The following is a 12321-nucleotide window of genomic DNA, read 5'->3' on the forward strand; positions in this document are numbered from 1 at the left end:
TGCTTGGTTGCATAGGGAGAGGTATCAGCAGTAGAAAGAAAGAAGTAATAATGCCACTGTATAGGTCATTGGTACGACCTCACCTAGAGTATTGTGTTCAGTTCTGGAGGCCATATCTCCAGAAGGATATAAATACATTAGAGACTGTACAAAGAAGAGCAACTAAAATGGTGCATGGCCTACATCACAAAACGTACCAGGGAAGACTAAAAGATCTTAATATGTATACTTTAGAGCAGAGAAGGGAAAGGGGGGACATGATAGAAACTTTCAAATATATCAAGGGTTTTAACAAGGTACAGGTGGGAGACATTCTGCACAGGAAGAGGAGCAACAGAACACGAGGACATGCACTGAAACTAGAGGGAGGAAGATTCAGGGGAAATGTGAGTAAGAATTACTTCACAGAAAGAGTAGTAGATAAGTGGAATAGCCTACCATCAGAGGTGGTAGAGGCAAATGCAGTAGAACAATTTAAACATGCTTGGGATAAGCATATTGATATCCTTACAAAAAAATAAGGATCAAATATGGTTTGAGGTAACCTGTTTAAAAAAGGGGCAGACTAGATGGGCCAAGTGGTTCTTATCTGCCGTCAAATTCTATGTTTCTATGTCCTTAAAGCAACATAACTATCCTGTAGTTGAATCTCTAACTCTGCCTGTTACTCCCTGCAGTGCCTGTGTTTCACTGATGGGGTCACTGTTGCCCCAATGCCGCCAGCCCAGGATCACAAAAGACTCCTGGACGGAGACAAAGGTCCCAACACAGGAGGGATGGGTGCTTATTGTCCGGCCCCTCAAGTAAGTCCCAGGTCTGGAGTATGTGGCTCATGTAATGCACTCTGATTGGTCTGAAGCCCGATGGTGTTATCGATGTCCGAACGATTATTCGGATTTTGAGTTCACCATGGTGCACGAGGTCCATGTATCTCCTGCTTTCTCTCTTTGCCACATTAGATCTCCAAGCAATTACTGGAAAAAATCCGTGATTCTGTGTTACAAAAAGCAGTCAATGGAATTCGAGAAGAGGGCGCCCCATATGTAGGTCAGTGTTTCTTCTTGAGGGGTGTCAGGGTCATTCAACTGGGTCAGTGCAGCAAGTTGGTTCCACTGCACTAGCCTGTTCCGAGGTCACTGTATCTGTTGGCATCATACATGTGTGAGATAATGGGGGCAATGCACAAATGTGAGGGCTGAATTGTGCATCCTGTCATTGTACTTCTGTTATGTAGCGGATACGTACTTGGGTAGTGTGTGTGAAAAAGAGTTGAGCTAAATGAGTTTGTCCCATTAAGAAACCCTTTGTATAATGTATTTCAGGAGTTCTCTATGCTGGTATTATGCGTACAAAGGACGGGTTTAAGGTGCTTGAGTTCAACTGCCGATTTGGTGACCCAGAATGTCAGGTACGTAGAATGTTTTTCTTGTAAAAGGATAAATATGGAGCCATTCTGATCTGAGCTCAGTACAAATTTGTTCTTAAAATGGGCAAAACCATGTGCACTGCAGGTGGAGCAGATGTAACCTGTGCAAAGAGAATTAAATTTGGGTGGGGTGTGCTGAAACTGAAATCTAAATTGCAGTGTAAAAATAATGCTGCCAGTATTTACCCTGCACAGAAACAAAATAACTCACACAAACCTAACTCTCTCTGCACATGTTACATCTGCCCCACCTGTAGTGCACATGGTTTTGCCCATTTTAAGAACAAATTTGTAATGAGGTCAGATCAGAATAAGGCCCTGAGTAACCTGCTCTATAGAAAGTTTAGTTCTCTCCTTTAGCAGGTGCTTCATGGCCTGTTACTATTTCACAAGGATTCACAGGTAGATGCATGAAGCAGTTCTAAAGGGGGAAGAAATTCACCATGGCAACCAATATGCTACTACATAGCCTTTTTTAGAAGGCAATTAACAAATGTTACTTTAAATCTGGTTGCCATGGCAACTTCTCCAATCATCACTGCTTCCTACATCTACCCCACAGTGTGGAATAAACGTTCTTAAATACTGCGTATCATTTCATGTTTAAAGGTGATCCTGCCGCTGCTTCAGAGTGATCTGTATGAGGTTATCCAGGCCACCATCGATGGCCGGCTTGCCACGTCTATGCCTGTCTGGGCAGAGGACCATGCTGCGGTTACCGTGGTTATGGCCAGCGGGGGTTATCCTGGTAACTATGCCAAGGGCCTGGAAATCACTGGTAAGCAGATCCGTGTCTTAAAGGCCCCCACATACTAGAACAAATTATTTTTTTTGTCCGATTTCCGACCGATAGTCCGATTTATATGTACCGATTTTAATTAATTTTTTTTTTTTTTTTTATCGGTAAAAATCTGCCGCTATATCGGGCAATCGGACAAAAAAACATTCTAGTGTATGGGGGCCTTTAGTTTTTTTTTTGTTGTGTATTTGTTACTTGTGTGGCTCATTCCTTTGGGTTCTCTTCCAGGACTTACTGAAGCCAGAGACCTTGGCCTTCAGGTGTTCCATGCCGGCACCGCACTGAAGGATGGCAAGGTGGTGACCAGCGGTGGTCGTGTTCTTACGGTTACTTCTATTGGGATGGATTTGGTGTCTGCACTGGAAGAAGCAAACAAAGGCGCTGAAGCCATAAAGTTTTCTGGGGCCGTGTATAGAAAGGATATAGGTTACCACGCTATAGCCTACCTGACACAGCACAGGTGTGTATTGGAGGACCCCTGATGAAATCGACATGACCAGGGGTAGACGTGTTCTGATTTACGGTGGTGGTGGTGGTTCATGTAGTTTTATTTGTATGTAAAATAAAGTAAATATGAATACCAAAATTGTTTTTTTATTTTGTCCACTGTGTTCGGTTAAGCACCCTGAGGTGGCACAGCTAAGGAAACGCTCGCACTTCCTGGGGTTAAGGGCCTATTTCAGACCTGAATGCAGGGCATGTTTAGTTTACAAATTGATCAAATCATGCTGCACTGCAGGTGGGGCAGATGTAACAGGTGCAGAGTAAGATTTGGTTGAGGTGTGTTGAAATTGCAGTGCAAGTCTAAAGCAGCCAGTATTTACCCTGCACATAAACTAAATAATTCACCCAATAAGAGTTCAATAAAATGAAAAGTGAATGAATACAAAACCGGATAGACACTGAGCCTAATGAAATGTTTTGTTTACAACAGCTTGTTAATATTCATTAGTGTTGGGGTATAGAGTGGGAGGAGCCAACATTTGTTAAGTATATTCAATGTGCCAGGCTCCTCTTGTCCCCCGTCTATACATTGGTGTTCCCTATGGAATCGAAGTAAGGAATTTATGTGTAGGTACTGTGCTAAAATCCGATTTTCTGTAGGTTTTGATTCATTACATCAGTTTTCCTTTTAATTAGCACTGACCTGTTTAAAGGAGGTTTTTTTTTTTTTTTTTTTTTTTTTTTTTTTACTATGGTAAACATTTATGGTATCCAGTGTCTAGTGACAATGGTAAAATGAGTTGCCAGTCGCCGTACCCCTAAGAGCATCCGCACCCTGTGTTAAAAAAAAAGTTCTGTTTCCAATGGAAACCAATATTTGATTGCTTTCACCTGTGCTTGATGTATTATGGTTTAAAACTGAACTCTCTGTATATAAGTGTGTGTGTGTGTGTGTGTGTGTGTGTGTGTAAACCCTGCCATCTGTTGGCAGCGAGTGAAACTACATCGTTCTCTCACACGTGCAAACAGAGGTAGGGCTTAGTAATTTGTAAAATAAATAATGTATATGCACACTGGTAATGGGCTAGATGCACTAAGCTTGAAAAGTGGTAAAATGGAGTGATAACCAACCAATCAGCTCCTACATGTCGTTTTTCAACCACAGACTGTGACATGACAGGTAGGAGCTGATTGGCTGGCTGTTTATCAATCAGCTCCTACCGGTCATGTCACAGTCTGTGTTTGAAAAATATCAGGCAGGAGGTGATTGGCTGGCTGTTTATCACTCCATTTTATCACTTTTCAAGCTTTGTGCATCTGGCCGAATGTCTGCTTTATTCCCAGTTCTGTGGTGGGACGATAATTAGAGTGTGTGTGCTCTCTATCACCAGGTCCCTGACATACAAAGACAGCGGTGTGGACATTGGGGCAGGGAATGCTCTTGTACAGAATATTAAACCTCTTGCTAAGGCTACTGCAAGATCAGGTATGATGGTTCAGCTGCAACACAAAATGTGCAGTCCTACACAGTTGCGGTGCCATATGTTACCTTCCCTTGCTCTAGAACAGAGATGGGGAACCTTTGTCACTCCAGCTGCTGTTGGACTACACATCCCAGCATGCCCTGTAACGGTTTCAGCTTTGCTAAATGGCCAAACTACAGCAGGGCATGCTGGGATATTTAGACCAACAATAGCTGTTGAGACAAAGGTTGCCCATTCCTGCTCTAGTATAATGACCTTTTTATCCGTTCTCCGGCTACAGGAAGTGTTCTGTTGATCACCAGATCTGTGTGGCTGCTGCCTGCTGGCACCACAAAATACGTGTGTACTTGTGGCCAGAATACTGTTGTATTCAATTTTTTTTTTTTTTTTTTTTTTTTTTATAATGAAGTGTTAATATAATGACTTGTATATCCACTTCTTCTGGGTTTATTCTTTTCATGGATGTTTGCAGACATTTCATTATTTATTATTGCTAGTACGGCGCTGTGGACACTTTGTGGCGCCTTTATAAATAAACATACTATTATATTAGCACAACTTCCCTTTTGCAGCTTTAGGGGGTATTCAATCTCCCGTCGGGGAGATGCCCGCCGGGCCCTATTCAATGCTGTCTTCCCCGACCGCATTGAGCAGGATTTCTCGGTAGAACGAGCCCGACACCACAAGCTGTCGGGCTCCTTCTGCCGAAAACGGCCAGGAAGTGACGAGCTACCGGCTGCAGCTCGCCTCTTCCCAGCTGCAACTCTCGGCCATGCCCCCTTCTCGGTCCGCGGCAGGAGGGACATTGAATCCCGCCTGCATGTTCTCGGTCAAGCTGACCGAGAACGGGACTGGGTCACGGCGGTCGAGCAAGCTCGACTGCCTTGACCCTCAGATTGAATACCCCCCTTAGCCTGGGACCAAATATGTATTAGGATCTGATGGGTGTTTTTTCTAAAGCTGCAGTCATTTACATAGCAAAACCAGGTTAGCTTTGCCTTGTAAGTGATTGGCGCTTTAAAGAAACAGATCGCTCAGCATCCCGCGCTTCTGACAAACTCTGACACTATTCCGTATACCCCATGATCTTCCAACAGGGTGCAATGCGGAACTTGGAGGATTTGCCGGCCTGTTTGACCTTAAAGCTGCAGGATATACAGACCCTATACTAGTATCTGGGACTGACGGCGTAGGGACTAAACTGAAGGTAAAGCAGTCATTTAAGTTGCTGATGGGAACTGGCTCCTATATCTGTTGGGGGAAACCTCTGCGCTCTACAAGTAGATGCCCAGCTTTCGGGCTTTTTTGCTAGATAGGGCAAAGCTGCGACTGATTCTCTCGCTCAGAAATCTGCGGTATGTACGTCGCCGTTCAGCAGAGCGCCTGACGAGGATAGTGTCCTGACAGTCCTGCATAGCCAGCGTTTGTGAGTCCTGTGTAATGCTGATGCGCCCTCCATGCAGGCTCTTCCTGTAGCCTCTTAGTTTATAATATCCAATCCTTGCTCACCCATTGTCTTTGCAGATCGCACAAGCCTGTAATAAGCATGACCCCATCGGGCAGGACCTAGTGGCCATGTGCGTGAATGACATCCTGGCACAGGGAGCCGAGCCTCTATTTTTCCTGGATTACTTTGCCTGTGGGGCCCTAGACGTGTCAGTGGCTGGATCGGTGGTCGCCGGTATAGCCAAGGCTTGCCAAATGGCTGGATGTGCTCTTCTTGGTAATATACATTTGTTTCCCCCTAACTAGTGAGCTTGTCCATGTTGAAATACATAAATCAAATTTTCCTCTACCTCATCCCTGGCAGCCAATCACTGGGTTCCTCCTTACTGGGCAGTACTAATGGAAAGGAAAAAAAGACCTCCTTCTCGTATATAAACGCCCCTTTCTCCTCCTTCCAGTGTCTTTTTTTCCTTTCCATTGGGCAGTAAGCAGGATACCCCGTGAAGAGTGCCATTTATTACCGAATTCCCCCGTTTTACCTTCAGGTGCGGGGAAGGGAGAGCACAGGCCAGCCTCCGATGGGCATGGAGCCCGGGTGCTGGATGCCGTTTAAACGGCTGAGCGGCGGTGTCCTCAGGCGGCGTGGGTGCGCGCTGCAGCCTGGCCTCCGTTCATCCACGGGGAAGGAGGCGGACGTCATCGGCGGGCGCTAGCGTCAGGAGGACGCGACGGAGTGCGTGACGCGCGGACGTCAGTGACGCGGACATCAGTGACGCGGCAGCCGGCGTATAAGGCGGAAGTGCCTATGCGCGTGGCTGCTGTGTAGTTCTTGCCGGGTAAAGTTGCTGGGAGCTGGATTCTCTAAGACAGCGGTGTACGTTAGAAGCTGGATTGCTGGTACAATACCTAAGCGGGAGGACCTGAATTTAAAAACTTCTCTTTCACTACACGTTGCAACTGTCACCTCCTTCTGTTAGGAGTAAGTGGCAGCAGTTGTGTATAATCTTCAAAGCGCCCGTCTGATACCATGGATGAAGATAAACGGTCTAGCACTAAAAAGTCGGGGTAAGGGACCTTGTGTGTTTTTGTTTTGCTTTAGTAGCTGGATTGGTTTTTTCTGTCATGATACTCAAGTGTTGTGTTATGTGCCTAGGTCCGAAGCAAGCAAGGACAGCACTAAATCCAAACACAGAAGAGTTCACACTTCTAAGTGTGCAATGTGTGACAAAAAATTGCCAGAGGGCTATAAGGAGGATGTTTGTGAAACCTGAAAAACTCCTCAACTGTTTTCGCCTAGCCAAATGGCAGGCTTAGTGGATATGCTGAGTACAGCACTATCCGGGAAGTTTGTGACCAAGGAAGACTTGGCCAAGCTAAGCACCAAAAGGAAGCATGCTGTATTATCAGATTCTGAGGATTCTCAGGCTGGGCCAGCAGAAGGGCCATCTACGGGCCTGCAGGATATGGATCCTGATGATGATCCGCATGATAAGGCGGATATGGATTATAACCCAGTAATGGTGGAAAACCTACTGGAGTTAATACATAAATCATTAAAAATCGAGGATCAGCAGGAGGACCTAAATTTACAGGAACTCCTGTTTCAAGATAAGAAGAAAAAGGGGAAAAAGTTTCCGCTTTCAGTCTCCCTTAGGGGAATCATTGAGGAGGAGTGGAAACACCCCGATAGGAGGGTGGCGGTTCCACCTAAAATTAATCGGATGTATCCTTTTGATCAGGCTCATGTGTCTGTATGGGAAGAGTTACCCAAAGTTGACGCAGCTATAGCCCGGATATCAAGAAAAACCACGCTGCCTCTTGAAGAGGCAAACGTGTTCAAGGACCCGATGGAGAGGCGCATTGAGCTGGGCCTTAGGAAGCAGCACCTAATTTCAGGGGCAGCTGTGAAACCGTCGGCGGCAATGGCGGTCACATCCCGGGGTCCTCAGGAGTTGGTGCCAACAACTTGAGGGGGATATGCTAGACGGCATACGGAGGTCAGACCTTATAAAGTCCATTCAGGACATACAGCTGGCGGTGGAGTTTCTGTGTGAGGCTTCAGTGGATGCCGTGAAACTAGCGGCCCGGTCTACATCCACGGCGGCAGTAATCAGAAGAGCTCTCTGGCTTAAACCTTGGGCGGCAGATGTCCAATCAAAGAATAAGCTCATGTCTCTCCCCTTCCAAGGCAGCTACTTGTTTGGCAAACAACTGGACGATATCATATCAAAGATATCGGGTGGAAAGTCGGTCTGGCTACCACAGGAGAAGGCCGCAAGGAAACCGGTATCGACCAGACCATTCAGATACCAAGCACAGGACTTCAAGGACGCCAGAGCATACAGGCCAGGAAGGAGTTACAGGAGGACTCCCTGGCAAGCGAGGGGTAATTTTCGTGCCCAAAGAGGCAGGGAAGGAAGATTCCCCTCTAAGAGAGAGCAGCAATGACGACGAACCAATTGCTGTGGGAGCCAGGTTGTTGCAGTATTACCACGCCTGGGAAGAAACTACCACAGACAAATGGGTACTAGAAGTAATACAAACAGGATACAAAATCAAGTTTTTAAAAAAACCAGGGTCATTCTTCATAGAATCCCCCGTTCCGCACAACCAGGAAGAAAGAACAGCATTAATGATGAGCCTGGAAGAAATGATAAGACAAGAAGTAGTGATCAAGGTACAGGAAGATCAAAGAGGGACAGGATGGTATTCAAGATTCTTCATAGTAAGGAAAGTGTCCGGAGGATTCCGAACCATCCTGGACCTCAGAAGGTTGAACAAATTTGTAGAGACAAAGCCATTCAAAATGGAGTCGGTGAAATCCATACTCCCAGATATCAGAAGAGGATCCTTTATGACATCAGTGGATCTGAAGGACGCATATCTACATATACCGATCTTTCTGGGTCACCAAAAATTCCTAAGGTTCTCAATAGGAGGAGGGGATTACCAATTCGTAGCCCTACCATTCGGTCTATCAACATCCCCCAGGACCTTCTCAAAAGTTCTTATAGTAATAGTGGCGAAACTGAGACAGGAGGGTATCGCAATTTGGCCCTACCTCGACGACCTGCTGATTGTGGCAAAGTCAGAGCAGGAAGCGGAACGACACACAGAAAGGGTCTTGAGGTGCCTAGAACAACACGGATGGTTAGTCAACAGAAGGAAGAGTCCGCTAAAACCAACCAAGGTGACAAAATATCTGGGGGCCTTAATAGACTCACACAAAATGAAGGTCGCACTAACGGCCGAAAGAAGGACAAAGATAATACAAAAGACGGAGGTACTGATATCAAAGACCGTAGCATCAGCAGGACAGTGCATGGAGGTGCTAGGGTTAATGTCAGCAGCGCTAGAGCTGGTACCTTGGGCCCGATTCCACCTCAGAAAGCTGCAAGGATGTTTCCTATTTCAGTGGAATGGGGATGGAAAAAACTTGTCACAAAAGATTTTGCTATCAAGGCGGGCCAAGGAAGATCTGCAGTGGTGGCAGAACAGCAGCAGGTTGGCCGAAGGCAAGTCATTCGAACAAACCAGGCAGGTAGTAATTACAACCGATGCCAGCAGTACAGGCTGGGGAGCGGTATGTGGAGCAGATACGGCTCAAGGCGAGTGGTCGGAGTACTGGAGAGGAAAGCACTCGAACCTAAGAGAAATGCGAGCAGTGGTCCTGGCATGCAGATATTTTCAGGACAAGCTCATGAAATCGGAAGTGGTCGTCCGGACGGACAATCAAGCAGTGGTTTCATACATCAATCATCAAGGGGGGACAAGGAGCCGAACGATGATGAAAGAGGTGTCAGAACTGTTGGAATGGGCCGAGCCAAGGGTCGTAAACTTGCTAGCAGTACATCTAGCAGGAAGAGAAAATGTGATGGCAGACAGGCTAAGCAGACACATGTGCAGGCCAGGGGAATGGAACTCAACAAGGAAGTGTTCCAGTCACTGGTGAACAGATGGGGCACACCACAGGTGGACCTCATGGCAACAGCTCAGAACAATCAAGTGCCAACGTTCTTTTCCAGATTTCGGGACCCGCAAGCAGCACAGACGGATGCATTAACATCCAGATGGGACATGGAGATAGCCTACGTGTTCCCGCCAATTCCAATAATTGCCCGGGTACTAAGAAAAGTGCAGAGGGAGGAAGCAAGGGTGATAGCGATACTCCCTTTTTGGCCACGCAGGGCATGGTTCGCAATGCTATTGCAGCTGGCAGTGGACGGCCCAGTAAGACTACCGGACAGGGCAGACCTACTGTCCCAAGGGGAGATAAGTCAACGACAGCCTCCATCATGGCACTTGACGGCGTGGCTGCTGAGTCCGAGACGCTGAGGAACAAGGGGTTCTCACGGAAGGTCATAACAACCCTACTTAAAGCTAGGAAACAGTCGACATCAAGCGTCTACTATAAAACATGGAAGAAATTCAGAATTTGGTGTTTGGAAAACCACAGTCCACCGAAGAGTATTCCCTCGATATTCGCTTTTTTGCAAGCCGGGCTAGAGAAAGGTCTGGCTACCAATTCATTAAAGGTACAAATTGCGGCATTAGGAGCCATGCTGGACATGAAAGTGGCCAACAACAAGTACGTCAAGAGGTTTGTACAAGCCGCAGGCAAGATTAGGCCAAGGATTAGGCAACCCATAGCGCCTTGGGACCTCAATTTGGTCCTAGGGGCACTCATGGAGCCTCCTTTCGAGCCCTTACAGGACATATCAGTAAAGCTACTTTCCTGGAAGGTTGCTTTCCTGGTCGCAATCACCTCCGCAAGGAGGGTCTCGGAGATACAAGCATTATGGGCGGAAGAGCCATATATGAACTTCTTTGAGGATAAGGTGGTGCTTCGCACCAATCCGCTGTTCCTTCCCAAAATGGTCTCCGATTTCCATATTAATAGAGAAATTATACTACCTTCCTTGTGCGCAAAACCAAGCAATACAAGAGAAGAGAAACTGAATAAACTGGACTTGGTCAGAGCCCTAAAGATCTATGTGCAGCGCTCAGAAACTTGGCGAAAGACAAAGAACCTGTTCGTTCTCACTGAAGGAAGTAGGATAGGGCAGAGAGCCTCCAAGGATACGATTGCGAGGTGGATCAAAAGCTGCATCCAAAAAGCATATGAAGTAAAAGGGCAAACCCTTCCTCCAGGACTGAAAGCCCACTCTACCAGGGCCATCGCAACATCGTGGGCAGAGAAGGGATCTGCCTCGATAGAAGACTTGTGCAAAGCAGCAGGTTGGGCCTCGGCCCACACTTTCTCCAAGCATTATAGAGTGGACGTCTGGTCCTCAGCAGATGCGAAATTTGGGAGAAAGGTGCTCAGTGGCATGAGCAAAGGAGGTGAAGAATTTCATTTCGTCAGTTATGAAGACGAACAGGCGGATGCCTGATACTTTTAGTTATGGTTTGTATCCCTCCCGTGAGTATGGACTGCTGGGGCATTACCCAGTGATTGGCTGCCAGGGATGAGGTAGAGGAAATATCAGATTTTTACCTGATAATGTGTTTTCCTCTACTCATCCCTGGCAGCGTATATTTCCCTACCCGATTGCTAAATGCATGAATAACGTCCTGTGTTTTGTATTGAAGCTTGAAAAAATGAAGACACTGGAAGGAGGAGAAAGGGGCGTTTATATACGAGAAGGAGGTCTTTTTCCTTTCCATTAGTACTGCCCAGTAAGGAGGAACCCAGTGATTGGCTACCAGGGATGAGTAGAGGAAAACACATTATCAGGTAAAAATCTGATATTTCTTGTTTGTTCCGTTGATCGTTCTTACATTCTGTTTTCCTGGCAGGTGGTGAAACGGCGGAGATGCCGGGAATGTATGCCCCTGGCGAGTACGACTTGGCCGGCTTTGCTGTGGGTGCGGTGGAGAGGGGCCAGATGCTGCCACTTCTGGAGAGGATCACAGCTGGGGACCTGGTTATCGGCATCTCTTCCTCTGGTGTTCATAGCAACGGCTTCAGCCTGGTCAGGAAGGTTCTTGAGAAGTCTGGGGTGGGACTCTCCTCCGCAGCACCGCCTGGGTGTGGGGACATGACATTGGGTGAGCCTTTGTACTGTGTCAGATTTGCAGTTATTCTATTTCTAGCTTAATTGAATGTCACTTCTTGTGTTGACTTATTGTATTTATGATCAGTAGTTCGAAATCTGGTTCCATAGGGTTGCCCTGACTGTAGATGCAGTCTGTCTTCTATCCAAACACTATATGAAGTGGGGTCTCTTTAGACCAGGGCTGGCCAACGCCGGTCCTCGGATCTACCAACGGTCCATGTTTTCCAGACCACCTAGCTGGTGCACAGGTGCAGTCATTACTAACTGTCCCATTATCAAACCTGCTGCATTCATTCCTAACCAACGCACTCTACAGATCCATGGGTGGCATGGAAAACATGACCTGTTGGTAGCTCTCGAGGACCGGCTTGACCACCCCAGCCTTTAGAGTCCTTCAAATAACATCTATTGGGTTACTTGCAGAGCATTTACCCTGTCGTTCTCCCTTATCTGTCTCTTTCTAGGAGAACTTCTATTGACACCTACCAAAATCTACAGCAAGACCCTCTTACCCATTCTTAAATCTGGCTGCATAAAGGCATACGCTCACATCACTGGGGGTGGGCTGCTGGAGAACATTCCCCGGGTCCTGCCCGCATCTCTTGGCGTCACTTTGGGTAAGCGAGAGGAGCAGTGGCTGAGGTTTGGTTGAGGAGCTCCTGG

At 46.8% G+C, this 12321-nt stretch overlaps 1 protein-coding gene across 1 annotated transcript in view; it reads left to right on the top strand.

Moving 5' to 3' along the window:
* GART (phosphoribosylglycinamide formyltransferase, phosphoribosylglycinamide synthetase, phosphoribosylaminoimidazole synthetase) overlaps positions 1 to 12321 on the top strand; it is a 32331-nt gene that overhangs the window by 14492 nt on the left and 5518 nt on the right. The window contains exons 7-16 of the mRNA XM_083171795.1: positions 678 to 803; positions 960 to 1047; positions 1323 to 1408; positions 2036 to 2204; positions 2454 to 2685; positions 4061 to 4155; positions 5251 to 5360; positions 5678 to 5876; positions 11399 to 11650; positions 12123 to 12275. Of these exons, the coding sequence (XP_083027921.1) occupies positions 678 to 803; positions 960 to 1047; positions 1323 to 1408; positions 2036 to 2204; positions 2454 to 2685; positions 4061 to 4155; positions 5251 to 5360; positions 5678 to 5876; positions 11399 to 11650; positions 12123 to 12275 (1510 nt within the window). The remainder of the gene's footprint in view (positions 1 to 677; positions 804 to 959; positions 1048 to 1322; positions 1409 to 2035; positions 2205 to 2453; positions 2686 to 4060; positions 4156 to 5250; positions 5361 to 5677; positions 5877 to 11398; positions 11651 to 12122; positions 12276 to 12321) is intronic.

This window comes from Crinia signifera, chromosome 2, assembly GCF_055691185.1.
Source record: "Crinia signifera chromosome 2, ASM5569118v1, whole genome shotgun sequence".
Lineage (NCBI taxonomy): Eukaryota > Metazoa > Chordata > Amphibia > Anura > Myobatrachidae > Crinia > Crinia signifera.